This window comes from Centruroides sculpturatus, unplaced genomic scaffold, assembly GCF_000671375.1.
Source record: "Centruroides sculpturatus isolate CEXI.00-Female unplaced genomic scaffold, Cexi_2.0 scaffold1093, whole genome shotgun sequence".
Classification (NCBI taxonomy): Eukaryota; Metazoa; Arthropoda; class Arachnida; order Scorpiones; family Buthidae; genus Centruroides; species Centruroides sculpturatus.
Genome location: NW_019385281.1, coordinates 178,304 through 197,387, shown reverse-complemented (window position 1 = coordinate 197,387; position 19,084 = coordinate 178,304). Strand labels below are relative to the sequence as shown.

Genomic DNA, 19,084 nt, shown 5'->3' with positions numbered 1-19,084 from the left:
GTTTTTGGTTTATCTGTTCACAGTAAAGTGGCACATGCGCAGATAAAATGCCTCCCGGGAGGAATTTTATGAGAAACTGGCCCCTATTTAGGTGTTACAAACACAAAAGAAACCCAGAAAACTCCATGTGGCCAGCCACAGATCAGGCGTGAACCGACGACCAACTACCGGTGTTCGGTGGTTTTATCCATTCAGCCACTGGTGGGCTGCAAGTGGAATTTGAAGTGAAAGTATTCAGACAAGGCATTTTTTCCAGTACAAGTAGTGTCCCTGCTACTTATTATTAGAAAAGGATGCTTTAAATTATATGATTCTTTGTAGTTTTGCACTAGAGAAATTAATCAAACAAGAGTGAAACTACACCGGGGTACAGTAAACAACAAACGTACCGGCGAGCCTGTTACTGGTAAGTTTCCCGAGAAGCACACCGGTAACAGGCTCACCAGTACTTGTTTGTCGAAATTAAATTCACATCAACTACGATCAAACAAATGGATACAAATTAGTGTTTCCTCTCAAAAAAACAAAAAAAAAAGAGTTCTGTTAATGAGTGTGGTACTGGGAAATTTTGATAGCCAGACACCTGGGTTAGTGACCTTGTCAGTTTGAGACGAGCCAATGGAAATCTTGCCTTCTCGAAAATGCAAGATGGCTCTCCTTTTACATGGTCCTCTCCACACATGTGCACACATCCGGAATGAATAAATGTGGGCAGATTTTTTTCCTCCATCCACTCCATCTGTCCACCTACCCAAAGATGCACTTACCTTTAATTAACATTGTGAACTAATATTTGTATGTTTCTGTCATTTGTTCTATGTTCTATATTTGTATGCTGTTTCTATAATGTAAAAACTTCATATTTCAACATATAATTTTTATATTTTAACTAATCATTTTAAATATATAACGTAGATATTTGATTTTGACAGTTTGATGCCAAAGTTGCACTGCCACTTGCACTCAATAATCTCACTGTGATATTTGATGCAGGCTGAAAAAAGCTACCCTTTTCGACTTGTAAATGGGCCATCTTCTGTTGTAAACATAAGAGAAATGCTGATGTCAGAATCTAGAGTATTAGTATCTCGTAATTTCCTATCTGGCACTGGCAATCCTTTATGTCTGTTCAAGCCTGAAAATAATTCATTATCGAATCAAAAAGCATTTCCACAACTATATCTGTTATTAAAGATACTGTCTTGCTTAATATTAAATACACACGCTGTCAGACAGCAAGTGTGTGTGTCTAGCATTATATAATACTTGCCACGGAGTTTAACATACTGTATTACTTAATGATTTTTGAGTATATGTTGTTTTAATGTTTATAAATCAAGAATTTTACTGTCTACAGTTGAATCTTGACTTAATTTTGAAGTATTCTTCTTGTCTTTTTGAACTTGATTTTTGCAATAGGCTTATAGATATTGGGATGCAAGCATATAAAGTTCGACCAAATGATCATTAGATTTAAATTGAGCTACTTTACTACTACCATTAATAATTAAATACCAAGTAATTTGGTACTAGAAGTTGACGTTAGGCACTACCTCTTATTAAATTTAATAATTATAATTAAAAATTTATATTTATTAAATAATTTGGAATATTTTGAAAGAAAAGAATTGACCCACAGCGGGACTTAAACCTGCAACTGCTGCTTTTCACACAGATGCATCACCATTTATGCTACCTGGACATCCACCCAATCCCTCATTCCCAGACACATTTAATTTAAATATAACCATCCCTGCAATCTGGCAATCATTTGAGCAATCAATCATTATATCATTTCAATCATTTCATTATAAAATATCGGGCTTTGAGATGTTTATATATGTATCAAGTTCAACTTTCTGTTGATCTGTTAGATGAATGGGACACTTACAACCAATTCATGAACCGGAATCAGCTCTATTTCTTATAATCTATATATAAAATTAAATTTGTGTCTGTTTATTCAAGTATCACAGGAGAACAACCAAACCTTTATGTAATAATACTTTAATATCCCTTGATTAACACAGTTAATTAATCCCTGGATCCTACTGCATATATCAAAATCATGTTAATCGAAATATGGTATCTACATTAAGTAAAGACGACCAGTAAAACTGCAAAAATTAAAACTTCTGCCACGTATATAAAGGGACTGCCACAATTAATTTCATGCGTTAAGCAAGGGATACATGTACATCATTTTCCCAAGTAAAGTACCTCAGTTAGTATTCTTTCTAAAGCAACAAAGAATAAGATTTACTATCTAAGCTACCGCAGATAAATAACACACACATCCACACTTTTACATAACAGTTACAACAAATATTAGCATTTTCTCATTCCACTGTACATCAGAATGTTATAATACATCAAAACTCGATAAAGTAATCTCTTTATCATTTATTATTTGCAAATTTCATCTTTTGTATATAGTTAATTAAAAACGATAAGCTTAAAAATACTGAAATTTGATTGAATGTACAAGAAAATACTAATGTTTTATGTACATATCAAGCAAAAGTGGGCATTAGTTTCTAGAACAAAGCAGAGCATGAGTCTTTTCATTTTATTTGTCTCTCTGGAGAAACAAACCTTTCTTAATTTGAGGAAAACCTGTCTGTAGTCGTATTGACTCTCTTTCATGGCACTACAACACCAATGAGAAAACTAGTCAAACTTCATTTCATGGTGCAAGAATGCACATTCAGAAAATGTGCATTCTTGCACCATTTGTGCGTAATGTCGAATGCACATTATCTGTCTTTTACAAATTCAAATTTATCTCATTTATAAAAATACATTTGTTTATTTGCACAACTTATATTTTTCAAAAACTTAATTTTAATATTTAAATTTTTTAAATTAGTTATTCAAATATATTTGAGAACGAAACTCCACATTTACATAAATGGGTTTATTTTATGAATTTCAACTTTCAAATAAGTTACTTACATTTATCACCTTTCCTTTAATTCCTTGCCAAAAAGTACTTATGCACGGCATTCCGGGCTTCGTCGTATTCAGAATGCGAATTATGCCTTCGCCAGAACCCACTGCTAACTGTCCTAATTAAAAACAAGAGATGGTTGATGCACTAAGGTATTTTTTTTAATCGTTATTCTGTATATATTTAAAACACGAATAATTCATTAATCGAATAAAAAAATGTTTTTATGCCTTAACGCACACAACCAATCTGGCTGCAGAGGACGTTAAAACATCTTCCCTAGTTTGTTGGATTTAAACCTTGCTTCGAGCATGAAGACTTTTTATGTGTACATTTTAAAGACCAAATTATTAATGAAAAAGATAAGTATTTTATATTTAATGTTTTCTTCACATATATACAGAGTGATCATAATTAAAGTGTTCAGAAAACAATTATGTATGTCTGTAAAAAGAACTATAGGAAAATTTGTTGTACTGTCCCAAGTACGCAGTTTCGATTTCTGAAAAAAATTTTTATTTAAAAATTCAGCTAATATGGCAAAATTTGGTTCTTAATGTGTGTGTTAAGTACATTTTTCCAATTCCCAGTAGTTGTGGGAACCTTTTAAATGCCAAAATTCCTTATATGTCAAGCTGGCATTACAGTTTTGTTGCTAAAAAGAGTTTCACATAAAGCTCGTGATTGGGTGAGTGCCAAATGTGTTCACCTGTCGCCCATCGAAGGATTGTGAAGAACATTTTGCAACTCCTTTTATACTCCAAATTTGGTAGAAAACATACATAATTTTCATGTGAACAAAGCAAAATAGCACCAAATTTCTTCCAAAGTGGCTGAATTTTGAAGTAAAATTCTTAAAAAAAATCAAAATCACATACTCAATACAGTATATGTACCAAGTTTGGCCGAGATTTGCTTGATAATCCTTTCTATATGGGGCTCCAAACACTTCCTCTTTAATTACGATTGCCCCACGTTAATGTTCTTTATAATGCTAAGTATTTGAGATTTGTTGCCGTAAGCATAAACATAGACAGTGGGTGTATTGCCTGGTAAAGAGACTTTAACATAGTCAAATAAGCAAGCCAATGACATAGCTAATTTCATTCCAAACAAAATATATTGCCAGTTTGTTCCTAATTAAAGCCACTTTACTTGGCTACACACCCATTAAATTGTCAAAAATCACAAAGCACATTGAAACACAAATAATGTACTTCAATAAATTACATTCTCCAGTATATTTTGATATTTTATAATTATAATCAATATTAAAGCAAAAACCACTTTAATACTATTTTATAGCAGTAAAATTATAACATCATTTTCCAAATTTAAAATTTATACATACCGACATCTTGAGGACACACTTCCAAGGCATAGCAAAATCCTCCGATGGTCGGCAGGGAACATATTGATTTCTTTTCGTTCAGGTCCCACAAAACAATCTGAAAAATATATATATTATAAATCAAAAAGCTTAGAAGAGCCAATTGATAAATGATATCTCTATCTGTATAAAATTAGTTTGGACATCTAATGAAAAATGTTAATCTTTCGGCACTTCCTTCAATCTTAGTCAACCAGAGGTCCAATATTCTACTAATAGATATTCTCTGCAAGTTGGAAAGTTCTAAACTATTCCCTCTACCCCAAAAGTAGTGCTGACCAGCAATTCTCAAAATATGGTCTGTGGATCACCAGTAGAACATGGTTATGCATCAGATGATCTGCAGACTGGCCTAGTCATTTTTTTTGAGATGCAATCTATATTGTTTAATCAGAAAGACAAAATATTTTGGCACACAACGGTGATATTTACAGGATAAGAAGTGGACAGGAACCTAGGTGATCCACTGTTCATTTGTGACTTGGTTGAAGTGGTTTGTGAAACCCTTATCTTGGAGAAATCTATAAATTACAGAGACATTATCTCAAGCTTGTAGAGTGTAGTTTAATATAAAACATTGTTGCTTGCTTGGTATGTAGTATGTAATCTTGTTTCTTGTATATGTTTATTATATTGTCATTTCTATGTAATTTTTAACCAGTGATAACAAAAATCATAAATTTAAATATAGTTTGGTACATACATAGTCAATCTGTTACATTCTGTTACAATAAGAGCATTCACTCTTGTACAAATAGCCTGAAGATGGCCATTAAAAAATGACCAAACATATTATCTTTGCTTATTAAAGAATAATCTGCTAAGTTAAAAGGACTTTTGTGACATGTGTTTCAAGTTTCTCAGTTAATTTCTGCATTAAAGATAAAAATGTAAGGAACCAAGTCCGAGCATTATTTTAGTTACTTTTTATTTTACTTTTTATTCTATTTTGTTTGTTTGGGCCTTATGTTTTGTTAGAATGAAGGTTTCCTCACCACTCACCTTAGAAACTTAAAAACAGAAGAAAGAAAAAACCAACTCACCAATGAGAAGAAGCACCATAGGAAAAAACTTGCACACAGTTGCGCTCCCGAGTGGAAAAAAGTAAGTCCTCACTGAGAAGAGGGGGAAGACCCCACAAGCACAACTAAGGAACTTGCTAAACCTTAAAGGGTAAAACATCCCGAAATATTGTCAGAAAGAATAATGTAAAAGGTTAGTGAGTTAGCGAGTATTCTTGGGAAATAGGCTGCCAGACAAAAAGGAAGAGTTCAATGTTAGAGATAAATATGTAAATGAGGGAGTGTCTCAATCAGAATTGTGACATCATTTCATAGTATAAAGCCAGTACCTCAAGCAAAGATGACCGAGGTGAGCTTCTGTTAGCAACGAGCATGGTGAGCTTCGTAGCAGCGAACGAGAGAGGTGTCCGATAGCGATAAAGTTGTTCCAAGGCGTTTTGAAGTTATTCGATTTCTGGATCGAAGATTAGAGAAAGTCTTGATAGTTGAGGAAAAAGGTTCCTAGTATATTGAGGTGACGGTTAGGATCTTAGTTCCTAAGACTTTTTGTACATATATAGGTTAAGTCTGAAAATTAAGTCAAATTCCAAAGGGGAATAGATTTAAGTTAGCAAATAGATTGATTTGAATTTTGTCAGGTTGATTATTATTGCTGATTTTCTTTGAATAAATTGTTGTTTGATTGTTACTAATTTTGTACATAGTCATTATTAGAGTTATTATTAAATATTGGATTGTTTTGTTTGACTAACTTTGTAATTATTTCTTCCGATGCACGCTTAAAGTCCAGGCCTGGCACATAATTGCAAATCCATGTAAAGTACCCATTAGGTAAACGGCTATTTCCAGCACACAATCGTGTCGATAATCGTTGTAAAAAAGCATAAAAATAAACAGTAGTACTTTACAAAAAAAAACTATCTTTTTTTTCATTGCTATAATGCTGCAGTAAGGAAACATCAAAAACCCAAAGTCACACCTTATTCTGCACAGATCTAACACCAACTTTTCAGTCATTCCCAAAACTGAAGGCGACATGAAAAGGTTGATGCTTTTCATTAGATGCTAAAGTTCAAGCTATCACATTGGAATGGAAGGAAATCCAGAAAGATTTTTCCATCAAAAAATGAAAAAAATGCCACTCTAAATTATGATTATGTTAAAGAAGAGTATGTACAATTAAATTAAACAGATTTTAGTATATTAAAACTGGTTATTCTATCTCTATCTAAAGTAACTGTAAAATGAAGACAACCTCATATATCCCATTCTTATGTTATTTGCGCAAGGTTGGCAAAGATGACAATTCCCCGATACTATGCTGCAATCCAATGGAAAACAACTTTCCAATTTGGGGTCAATATAATACCAGATCCAGACTTTTGTTATCGAAGCAAGCACCAATTATAGCAACTTAGCTGATCAAAGCTTAAATAGCAGTCAATACCAACATAAAAAAAAAAACTGTGAACAAGACTGATTAGCAAAACATTAACAATTTGTTAACAGAAAAACTGCAGGTCTTAAATGGAAATTTGCCAGATCCATTGACACACTCGATACAGTAGCGCATTACCAATTAGGTTTCCTTTAAGTCAAATTTTAACTTAATTGTTTCTTACAAATCTTAAATTTTTAGATAAAAAGCAAGGTAATACCACAACGTGTGGCTCACCTCAAATTTTCTCCACGTTTTATTGGACCAATCCATAAGAATACACTAGCATAGATGAGAGGGTAACAAATGATAACCCCAGAATGCAGCATTTAATCTCACATGCAAGATGAAAACTTTGCTACCCAGTTGTACAATCAATCGAGAGACATTTGCTTAATATTTAATATGATACAGATTTATGCTTTAGTAATAACCAAATTTCTCTTTGGCATTTATTTACATTTAGCTTTGGAGCACCTTTGATGTATTTTTAACAAGTACTCGAGCTACATTATCATTTTTTATGTACAGTAGTACAGTGTAGTGTGTATACATTAGTAGTAACCCTATACAGACTCTTTGCCATAACAGTTTCGTTAATAAAGCAACTTAGCTGAAAAATCAAAATTAGATTAGTTCTAAAGAATCAGACAGAAGTTTTTCATTACCTGACGATCAAGAGAAATTGTGTAGACAGTCTCTCTACTAGATTTCACAATTAAAGCATTAAAAATGCATTTGTTGTGTCCTTCGGTTTCTTCAGTTTTGAACACTTCCCACTTTTTCTTTCCTTTCTTTTTTAGATCCCAGATAAGTAACTCACCTCTAAATATATACATATTGTCATTAAACATTTATAAAACAAAAATATTAATATTCGAAACTTACGTAAATGTCGTTAATAACAACAGCTGGGTCGAATCCGGATACCAAATCACGGAAGACCAGTGACGACTTCGGTTCGATTCTTCGTAATGACTAGTTTTATGAATCTGAGGTATCGTGAATGCATGATCGCATTTTTCCTTTTCTATATTCCAAATTCGAACTGATTTATCGCGACTGCTGGTGGAAAGAAATCCGAGGGAAGCATCATTCTAAAAGTAAAAACATTTAAAAGAAAATGAAATAAACATTGTTACAATGTCTGCATGCGCTACAATGATGATATTTTAATATCATAAATTAGACATGAAAAATGCACCCCAATGCACAAGAACAGCAATCGTGGATCTCCAAACAGAATGGTATCTAACCTAGAAAAAGTTACAAGGATCCGAATCAAATACGAAGACGGATCCTCTGTAATGTCGACTCCAGGCCAATATTTATCACGTGACAATGTGACCAACATGTATATAAAATTACATATAATAATTACTTGCACAAAATATTTACCTCTTCCTTATCACAAACTGACCACGACAAAGAAATAATATCATTATCATGACCTCTAAACTTTTTGATAATTTGGCTATTGCAGACACTTAAAATGGCAACCAATCCTCCTTTATATCTGAAATATGACAAAATTATACCTAATTACTTTACTTTACTTTAAACAAATTATTCTAATAATTAATTAAATATGTAATTTCTTAATTAATTCACTCACCCAACCGCAATCCAATTTGAATCGTACGGACACGATTTTATTACGAGAACGGAACTTTTCTCGTTAGTCTTTAACGGCACAAGAGACTTCTTGACGGCATCCCAAACAAATAAACCCGACTTTTCACTTCCTATGTAAACCACATTATCTAATCCTGTATGCCAATCGACGCAAACCACTTTCTAAAATTTCAAAATAAAAAAGATATCAAATTATTACAATTAACTATTCTGATAATAAATATGCTCTGTGAAATTAAGAGTATGCATACCCTTGATTTAGCATACAATCACTTTATAAATTCTTCATAACAACATGAAATTCAATGGAAAATACTCAAATTACAATAGACTAATTAGACTATAAGAATGAACATTTGCAATAGATAAGCCAATCAGTGATGTAAACAAGTGTTTTGGTGGTGTGTATCTAAGACTGTGGCAATGCAGACGTGAGAATATTAGCAAAAAGTTTATAGTGAATTAGCAGAAAGTATCTTTCTCACAAATTATCATGGATTAAAGTTCACTTTATACCATGCTAGCTCCTTATTTCATTTTTGATGTGTATACAATTCAAACATGGCTTCTTCAGCATGTGAGCAAGAAGAAAAATGATCAAAATTTTCTTACAAAAAATTAAATAATTCAATTTATGACTTACCCCAAAATATAAAATAAGCAATTAAAAAAACCCATCAAAATATTAACATTATTGTTGATCTATTTTCTTTCTACAATCATTAGCTGTAGCCAAACACTTTAAACAATGTTTGATAAGTAAAAAGTAAAATGTGATTTTGTCAGCATTTTTTTTATCCTGTCTTTTATCATCTTTTAATATTTACTTATTTAATACTCTATGTGAAATTAATATTACCTGTGTGATTTTCACAACGGTAAAACAGCTTTGCAGATATTTCGACTTCCGAAGTCTTTAATTTAAACGAATAACCAAAAAGTAATGTGTTATTTGGATCATATTTAGTGCTTTAGGTCAAGACTCCACTAGCGTAAAAATCGTGGCCGTAAAAACTTTTAATCACATGACCTATTTGCATTTGCGTCTGGATTGCGGTGGAGGTCTCGCAAGCAAAGTTTTTACAGCGATGGTACTATCGAAGTTTTAATTAATTTGTCTTAATTATATCAATGTAAAATGTCTTGTTTTATTACCAATTTTATGTATGAAATTTATCATAAGTTATATCTCAAATTTATACTATCTGTTTAATCAATCTACTTCTAACACTTTGTACTTCATGTATTTGTTTTCGCATTTGTTACCGGTTGTGCTACATGCGGTACCGGTGTTGTACTTCCTTGTACAACAATAAAATATTGAATTGAATTGAATTGGTACTATCGAAGTTATAAAGACAATGATTATATTCTACAAGTTTTTTTCTGTACTATAATTACAAATGTAGTAAAAATAATGTCTTTACTTTCACATATTAACTTTTATTATCGTATTATTAATTAAGATAATATACAGCACTTATTAAGCTTAGCTTTTTTCATTATATACTCCTCTAAATTAAAAGATTTTCCTTTGGTTGTTCGTATCGTGTGATTTAGGCATCCATTATTATAATTGGGATACTTCTTGTCGTAGATATACGAATACTTTCGGATGTTTTCGATAAATCTTTCTGGATCTATTCTAGAGTAGCCACGAGGGAACGTACACAAAAGCTCATTTTCCGCCATTTTCACACCGCGTCACAATGACCTAGATTTAACTGACTTCTAATTGGTGGATGGTACCGTTTTACGGCCGTATTCGCGTCCAAAGTTGAACACTGCTCAACTCGCTTTTACACTGGTTTTATGACCTGCTCAAGCATAAAATATCAGGGTCACGTCATTAAAAGCTTTTACGGCGAGGGGTTTTTACACCATTTTTACGATAGTGGAGTCTCGGCCTTACATTACAAGAGAGGTTCTACAGCATACTGAATAGATTATAAGCCAATTTCAGTATAGCATTCAATATAGCCAATTTCAGGCGCTTAGCCAGAATTTTCTTTCGGAGGGCTCATTCCTCAAATTTAATGGCCGACACCTTTGGCCTTTCGGGTGTTATTTTGCTATTGTTGGTAGAATATATGTGTGTTTATATATATGCAGATATAAACAATGGCCTTAAGTTTTCTCCAGACCCAAGAAAAAATTCCCAGCTCTTGGGGGTTCTGAATGTAAATAATTCTAATAGCAAATTTGGCTAAAGAGAAGATCACTTAAGAATATACAGGTCATATGGTATGAACTTTCTCAAGAAAAAATACAAGATAATTCTTTGAGATTTGTGGAATTTTACAAAAATTTGTAATCTTTGTAAAACAGTAAGTCTGACGATAATTTTGCCACAAAGCAATGTTTTACAAAGGAAAAGATATTCAGCATGATAAGAAAAAGTAAGGCAGAGATAGAAACTAAATCATAACCAGAAAACATTGTCCTTAAAAATTGTAGTGAAAGACAATAGCAAGTGCAATTATATAACTGCTGTCATAAGTACACTGTAACAAAAGCAATTATTAAGAAAGCAAAACATCACGCAAAGACAAACAACAGGAGGAACTCATCGGACAATAACAAGACTCGTGACATGTCAAGACAGTATATGTCATAAATCTAGGTGTACATTTACGACACGTCCCATATAATATTTGATCTTTTTTAAATTGTGACATTAAAAAGTATAAAGCTATTGTCATTCTCTTGACAGTGTTCATGGCAATAACTTTATAAGATATCGTACGAACAGATAATATGAATAGTGAAAATGTTAGTGTATTGCTTAAACATAAATACCAATAATTTTTTTGCCTTTTATGCTGTCAGTGTCTTTTAACAACATCCCATCTATTCCCCATTCTAAAGGCTGGCAAGTATAAGTATATAGTGTACCAGTTAGAGTTAAGGAATGGGTATCTACTGTGTTTTAATTATTTAGAAAGTAATTAGGTAAAATGAGACATGTGGTGGTGGTTCCAAAATGGGGAAGAGCATTCCGAAAACAGCTTTTACCTCAAGCCAGTATTACCGCTATTCTTCATACTCTGTGTCAGTCGAGGCAAGAGACAAGCATCAACCGTTCCTCAACACACAGTCACACACTCAATAAGCACCTCGGTGCAGGGTAGGGACAAGCCCCCAACTACGTAACGTCAAGTATTCCACAAACGATCGAGTAGGCACCAGAAGCCGGCACGGTATCGGTCAGAGGTAAAAATTGTTTTCAAAGTGCCCTTCCCCACCCCGAATCGCCACCATCACTCATCACATTTCACCTAAGTAATTAAAAGAGCAGTATACACCCTTTCCTTAACTTTAACCCATACCTGACACAAATATATTGGTATTTTCATTCAACAACAAAGCTTAAACTACACATTGTATACATAAAACAGATTTATCATCTTACTTCTATATTTGTCACACAAAACAAGCATTCCTTAGTGTACACATTCCATATCTTGACTTTATTATCTTCGGCAGCAGTGGCTAATAACCGATGATCCGAGGACGAAAATGCCAAAGACGTCACTCTATCCTGATGAGCAGAGATGACGTCTAAATATTTCGGAGGGAATTCTCTGCCGTCTAACAAACAGACGTTCCCTCTGGCACCGTAAGCCACGATATTTTCCTTATTACAATCGATAATTCGGCTACAATACCAATTCGGAGAGGGACCCACGCTTATCCCGCTCATTGTCCCGCCGAAGTCAACACATACGACAACCACGTGCTTCTTCCGCCGCTACTGCCGGATTATTTGATTTTGGCGATAAGTGGGCTAGCGAAGTGGGCAAAGATGGCGGCGTGTGAGTATGATTTGTTTTTGCTCTCGAAATTTGATGTTTTGATGTGAATTTTATTATTTTTTGTATCGTAGAAGTAATTTTTATGAATATTTAAACCGTCAAGACGTCAATTAAGCATTTGTCGATCAGAAAAACAAGATGGCGGCATCATTACGGTTTTGTTCCGTCGGCACGTGTTAAAATAAGGATTCGACTAATATAACCCGTGTTTTCCAACTTTATATAAGAAATTTAATATTCTCGCGTGCCTAATACGTGCAGGTATTACATATATTATTTAAAAATGGCCATTCGGTAATTACAGAAATACCGGTGCGGATTAAGCGCACCACCGTCATTCCCACGCCACGTTGAAAACGGAAGCGCCAGTCTACGAAGTTTTAAACTGCCAATACAGTACAGCCGTCCCTTGATAATCCGGCAGGTATGGGACCAAAGGGGTGTCGGATTACCAAAAGTGTCCGGATTACCGAAAGTGATTACATATTTGGCATTGTTTTGCTAGCAGTAGCCTACAATATTCCCTACTCCAACTGTTCAAACAGAACTGCTCATGGAAAACACACGAAATGTGTGTCATCGTGTAAGAATTGGGTGGGGAGATTTCACGTCGCAACATGCTTCTGTGCAACAGACACATAACGGGGACGGATACCTTGACGGGAGGTGCGTCGGACTACTGAGCATGTCGGATTACAAAACGTCGGACTATCAAGGGACAGCTGTATTTGTTTACCCGTATTTAATGCCACCCTTTGGCACGGACGAAAATGCCGAAACATTGGCAAATTGGCACTGCCGGGAAACGAATAGCGCCCTTTGATAGAGCCGCTAGATCCAACATGGCGTCGAAATGACGGTACGGTATTCCGTTATATAAAAGAATGATGATAAAATATAACACGACACTAATTTTTGTTCATTTTGTAATAATGTCCGATTACTTTTTTCCCGGATCTTTATTTTGTAATGTGTTACGACATCTTCACATAAAAATACGTTGAAGTCCGAACGTACAGAGAATTCCCAAAATTTTGGACGTAACTCGGAATTTCGTCGGAGGTTACGACTTACGTTACGATACATAATGGAATGGTAATAATTTAAATATTTTTCGGTTTTCTCCACCTACCAGGACACCGTTCCTTTACGCAATCTTTTATTGTATGCCGCGACCTGCCTAGTCGTAGCATACAATAAAAGATTAATCTAATTAGGCTTTTAGGCCTTCTCTGCAAATTAGAGGACTTTTGCATACATTTCTGTGGTTTCTTGTGGGTCGTTACGAAGAGAAATGAGATGCATAACTCGACCTCTGCGTCCGGATCGTAACTCTTTCGAGCAGTCCGAGAGTTTTTGGACCGAGCTATAATTTAGTTATGGTGTGAAACTGGTATTCTATTCCAAATTTTCTTCTCTAGAGGAAGAAAAAGAATTAACTTTAATCTTAATTTTTCAGGTCTCTTTAGGCGACTTCTAAATACGATAAACTCGCGGACTCCGGCAAAGAATTGGGATCTCCTCTCCAGTAACGTGCGGATTACCTCCGCGCTCGACGCGTCGAGGTGGCGTAATGCAAACGGACAGATAAAACACTTCCACTCGTCCGCTCTCCTCAGTAAGAAAGAAATTCCGGGCGCCGGCATCTGGTTAGAAAAAAATAAAGAAATGTTTCCTCCGCAGGAACCTCACGAACCTCGGAGACCTGCCGTAAGTAGGACCGTTTCTTCTTTAAATTTTGGATGAATGCGACGTTCCCGCATTTACGATTGTACCAAATTGTCGGTGTGTCGAGAGCCGAATTTCGGGATAACATTGTGGTTTTTTGGTATTTTGTCTAAATTTCTTTTTCTGCATTTTTTAGTGGGTCTGTCACAACCGAGACAACATCAAATACAGTCCAAAAAACATGCAATATTTGGCTGCCGGAGTTAGTATACTTATTGTATTTTCTCTTCTGTTACCACGTCTTTGAGACTTTATCGTTTCCGTTTCTTGTAGATAAGAGGAATGTCGGTGGATGAAGCCATCAAGCAGCTCTCTCACGTGCCGAAAAAGGGCGCCCACATTATTATCGAAGTTAGTTCTTGTGGCATAAATTTCAAATTTAAAATGGAATATAAAATTACCATCTTAAATTTCAGGTTTTAAAAGAAGCGCAAGAATTAGCAGTTAACGAGCATCACGTGGAATACAGGTCGAACCTGTGGATCGGTAAGTACGTTTTTGGCTTTGCCGGTCGAACCCGGCGATTCCTTTTGATGATGTATGGTTCTTCCGTAGGGGAATCGTTTGTTGGAAAGGGAAGATACATCAAGGGTCTTAGGAAACATGCTAGAATGCGATTTGGAGTGGTCAAATATAGATATTGTCACTATTTTGTCAGACTGGTTGAAGGTCCTCCGCCCAAACACTACTACCCGCCGGAAGCCACCGGATACGAGAAATTACAAGAGTACATTCAGGAGTTGAGAGATCGTAGAATTATGGGATCGTTGTAATGACACAAATCATCATTATTTTGTTCTAGTAGTTACTTTATTACTGTAATAAATTCCATAAATTATTGACGAAAATACATATTATTTCCGTCTTGGCACAGATCAAAAATTCCATTTGTATAGAATTTACCACAAAATTAACATAAGTTGCTCTTAAGTATACAACTGAGACAAAAAGTTTGATTATACAGACAATATACATATTCTTGGAAATAATAATCGTACAGACTTTCCAAGTTGCATATTTTTAATTCGGAAACTTAAAAATTTTGCTTTATTTCGAATTAAACAACTCCGCATTAAGATAAAATATTCAGGCGACGTAATAATACATTTCCTAATGACTACAGAATAAACAATGCTTATCACAGGATACAATTCTCCTATAAACAAAATATAGTTTCATTTTCTTTTTTTTTTTTACATAAATAACAATATAATTCGGGAATATAGCACGTTAGTAAGGCTCTTATCCGAAATTTTCATTACTAATTTTCAAATTAAAATCACTATTCTTAGGATACGCTTTAAAATTTTAATATACACAAATCACTAAGTAAATGTATCTTCCTAAACAACATAAATGAAGGACTAAAAACTGATATAAAATATAAACAAGCCCGAATGAAAAAAAGAAACTGATCTCTCGTTTGATTCTCGATCAAAGAAAAGTATATACAGAACAACCCTTCTAGAAAAAAAAAAAAACACTGATAAAATTTCTAGATGAGGAACTCTTCAATGATGTTGGGAAAATTCATGCAAATTTGATTTTTTTTTTTTTATACACGTAAGTATGATTTTTCGAATTTGATACTGCAAAGTCATCTTAAATTATTTCTTTTTCGTTCAAACGAATATTAATATAATTTTATCTCAACTGATGGTGCAATCCACCTCGTCCTTCGGGAAACAGTTTAGCGTGGAGGCCACCGACCGGATCATGTAGGTCATGGTTCCGTAACAGCCGCTGGGTGCGCTGTCGTAGAAGTGCTGGCAGATTCCCGCCGCCCCGCCACAGGCGCTCACCCGTTCGGATTCTTTTGCGGCACAACACAGCGTGCCGTCTCCGTCCACTTTTCTCTGTTTTAAAAACGAAAGGCTCAGTTTCGGCTTGTAAAAATTCTCGAGAACTTTGAAATACCAACCTGGTCTTCTAGAAATATCTGATTGGCTTTGTGTACGAGATGTTCCACGTTTATTATCCCTCCCAGACACTGCACGGCATTGTGTTCGACTATTAGCGTCAACACCATCAATGCTTCCACCATTAACTGCCTGTATTCTGGTTGGGGTATGCTGTTTAAAACCTGTTCGACCTGAAGGGCGAATTTTAGTTCTCCCGGCGTCATCTGTTAAGAGTAATTTTCAAAATATAAAACTTTGACGAGTCTGCATTTGTGACGATAAGGACTCACCTCCCCGGTTAATTGCTGGTTGAGAACTTTTCCTTCCACCGATAATCCTTGACACTAGAAATATAAAGAATTTAACTTGTTAAAAGCAGTTTGGTATCTAGCTTAACAACAAAAACATTAAACACTTTTTAATGTAAACTCCTCTCTATGATTGATTTTCATCTTCACATCATCAACATATCAAAGATGTTTTTGAATAATGATCATCAGTTGAACAAATTTCTTTCAAATCTGTTATACACTTTCTACACTCTTCAATTTAGCTACTGTTTCATACTTTTAGTGCTTTTTATCTTTTAAACAGTACTTCAAAAGTATAAAGGCATTGTTTAAAAAATATTATCAAATTCAGAAGAATAGAATGGTTCTATTCTTCTGAATTTGATAATATTTGTTAAGTATTAAAGTAAAGAATAAGTAAAGAATTTGTTCAATTGACAATTAATTAACAGAATGATGATGGTATAAAGATGACAAATGATCTTGAAAACATTAAGAAGTTCTTTGTAACACTTTGATTAATGTAAAGTTTTATTTACTTTAATTTGACTTATATAAAGGAGTAAAGATACCTTGTGTAGTGTTTTTTCATTTTCTTTATAAATAAGATGTTAACAACATCATAGAATTTTTGCAACAGTTTTTTGAAACAACAGATCCAACATTACCTTCTCTAATACGCTCCAGATTTGAGGATAGAAGTTGCGCGGAACGCGATTTAATGCTCCGTCCAGACGTCTTCTCCTCAGCCACTGACCGTGTCTTTCGGATTCCGTTCCGACTTCGTCTTGAACATCTTTACCTACGAAATTGTCTACGGCACTTCTCTGAAATCAAATAATCATTAGATTGGAACATGTTTTTTTTTTTTTATCATCAGTTTGTTTAACATGCATATATTTTAGATTTAATTCTTGCTTCTGAAATAATTCTGAACTTATTTTTAATGTAATTCTGACTAATTTTATGTTTTTAATCTCCAGTTTTTAAAGTTTAGTTATACTTTGCTATACTGGAGAGCTCAAGGTAATAACTAAAACAGTAACAAAGTCCCAAATACTTTCAAGTCTATATAATACCATGGCCCAAATATTAGTTTATATTTTTCCCAATTTCAAGGGGCCAAAAAAAAATCACTCTTGACCTAAATTCAAGTCTGATTAAAGTTTCCTTTGTTTTCGATAACTTTGTGGTATGCACCATAGATGTTAAAATGACACTAAAATTCAGTGCATAGATTGTTTAGCAATACTAAACACCAGCCAACTTATTAGCTATCATGCAAGGCTGCAAACTAAATCGTCTAAAATTGGGGAAGGTTGCCAAAAATTTACCATAAAATTTATTCTGTTGTAAAATGTAATTTATATTGTAATTAAATCAAATGACCGCCATAATTAATTGGGCTATTACTAATAATCAGGATGTTTATTATATATATATACCATGCCAGGTAAAGCAATAGTCAACCAAGTGCCATAGTGGAGTACTACTTAGGCCATGGGCATAGAAGTCATCCCCAGCCGGCACCACAAGTAACCGCGAATGGTTATATCTAGGTTTAAATACATCCAGAAGCGAAGAATTGCTCAGAGGTCTGGATAGCTTAACTGGCAGCACACCAAACATAAGCAGAGGTTGCAGGTTAAAATCCCGCCCGGGCTAGTTCTTTTCATCCAGGCTGTTCTAAATTATTTAATAAATTATTATAATTATTGATTTAGATAAGAGATGGCACCTAACATCTACCTCTAATACCAAATTAGATATTAAGTAATTATTAATAGCAAAATAATAGCCGGATTAATTATGGCAGTTATTTGATTTAGTATCAATGCATCAGGCTTTGGTTTCTATTGTAATTATAAGTTTGTGTATTTGATATGATTATATGTTTTAGATAGTTATAAAAAAAAATAAGACAAATGAAAATGAAGCACAAAATTTTGGTTTTGGTTTCATTTTTGTTAATCATAAAACAAAACACACTTTCCAGAATACATGTGAAATATGCAAGGAAGTCTATTTCTATTGGTGTGACCTATATGCCAAGCAGACTACCATCTAGCACATGTAGAACAAAATCGAGACATGTCCTAACTTTTATTGATTTTATTTTTATTGACTTTGACAGAAAAGAAGCAATAAGTTACAATTTCTATAATACGCTTCTTGTCTAGTCTTGTGTTCAATTACACTAGCACTATGACGGCTTTTCCCTTTTCACTAGACTTATTACGCCATCAGTCAGAAAGAGGACAAACTTTAGAAAATCATATCTTTATTTCCCTGAAAAGTATGCATTTCGGACATTAAGTCCCTTTTCAACTCCATTTGGTGTAAATGATTATGAGTAGTACAGGAAATTGCAACGATGCATCCATATCGTATCCATCGTCATAATTTCCTGTACTATTCATAATCATTTATATCACATGGGGTTGAAAAGGGACTTAATGTCTGAAATGCATACTCCTCAGGGAAATAAACATATGATTTTCTAAAGTTTGTCCTCTTTCTGACTGACTGATGGTGTAATAAGTCTAGCAAAAAAAGGAAAAGCCGTCACAGTGTTAGTATAATTGAAGTTACAATTTGTTGCTTATAATAATCTCTTTCTATTAAAAAAAAACCTTTTGTTGTCCAACTTTGGAATTCAAAAGAAATTTTGTTTCTAAAATAATTTTGAGAAGAAAGAAATGTAATTCAATGAGAATTTTCATAATCAATGGCATAGATAAAAAGTATTAAAAATTCCAGATACAGAAGGTTGATCACGTTCCATAATGCCGATTTGCATATTATCCATAGTTCCAGTTGTAGGAAGTAGAATAAAAGCAACTGGCCCACGTGCTGCTGTATATTCTGAGTTTTACTTTTGATAAATAAGGTTTAACAATCGCAAATACGCCATC

General features: G+C 34.1%; 3 protein-coding genes across 3 annotated transcripts in view; 1 reads left to right on the top strand and 2 right to left on the bottom strand.

The window, feature by feature from the left end:
• Window positions 1–12,176, bottom strand: part of LOC111637132 (gem-associated protein 5-like) — a 28,722-nt gene extending 16,546 nt beyond the window's left edge. Inside the window, exons 1-7 of the mRNA XM_023382548.1 lie at window positions 11,848–12,176; window positions 8,416–8,597; window positions 8,199–8,316; window positions 7,689–7,897; window positions 7,469–7,625; window positions 4,302–4,398; window positions 2,956–3,068 (exon numbers count right to left, since the gene is read on the bottom strand). Of these exons, the coding sequence (XP_023238316.1) occupies window positions 2,956–3,068; window positions 4,302–4,398; window positions 7,469–7,625; window positions 7,689–7,897; window positions 8,199–8,316; window positions 8,416–8,597; window positions 11,848–12,138 (1,167 nt within the window). The 5' untranslated portion in view covers window positions 12,139–12,176. The remainder of the gene's footprint in view (window positions 1–2,955; window positions 3,069–4,301; window positions 4,399–7,468; window positions 7,626–7,688; window positions 7,898–8,198; window positions 8,317–8,415; window positions 8,598–11,847) is intronic.
• Window positions 12,177–12,217: 41 nt separating this feature from the next.
• LOC111637134 (39S ribosomal protein L22, mitochondrial-like) lies at window positions 12,218–14,820 on the top strand. Its single transcript, XM_023382551.1, has 6 exons — window positions 12,218–12,250; window positions 13,710–13,960; window positions 14,115–14,180; window positions 14,252–14,329; window positions 14,395–14,464; window positions 14,534–14,820. Exons 1-6 carry the CDS (start codon window positions 12,241–12,243, stop codon window positions 14,749–14,751), a joined length of 693 nt encoding a protein of 230 aa, XP_023238319.1. The 5' UTR covers window positions 12,218–12,240; the 3' UTR covers window positions 14,752–14,820.
• A 335-nt stretch (window positions 14,821–15,155) lies between these two features.
• LOC111637131 (probable phosphorylase b kinase regulatory subunit alpha) overlaps window positions 15,156–19,084 on the bottom strand; it is a 77,754-nt gene continuing 73,825 nt past the window's right edge. The window contains exons 39-42 of the mRNA XM_023382547.1: window positions 16,838–16,996; window positions 16,170–16,223; window positions 15,900–16,103; window positions 15,156–15,834 (exon numbers count right to left, since the gene is read on the bottom strand). Coding sequence (XP_023238315.1) covers window positions 15,628–15,834; window positions 15,900–16,103; window positions 16,170–16,223; window positions 16,838–16,996 — 624 coding nt within the window. The 3' untranslated portion in view covers window positions 15,156–15,627. The remainder of the gene's footprint in view (window positions 15,835–15,899; window positions 16,104–16,169; window positions 16,224–16,837; window positions 16,997–19,084) is intronic.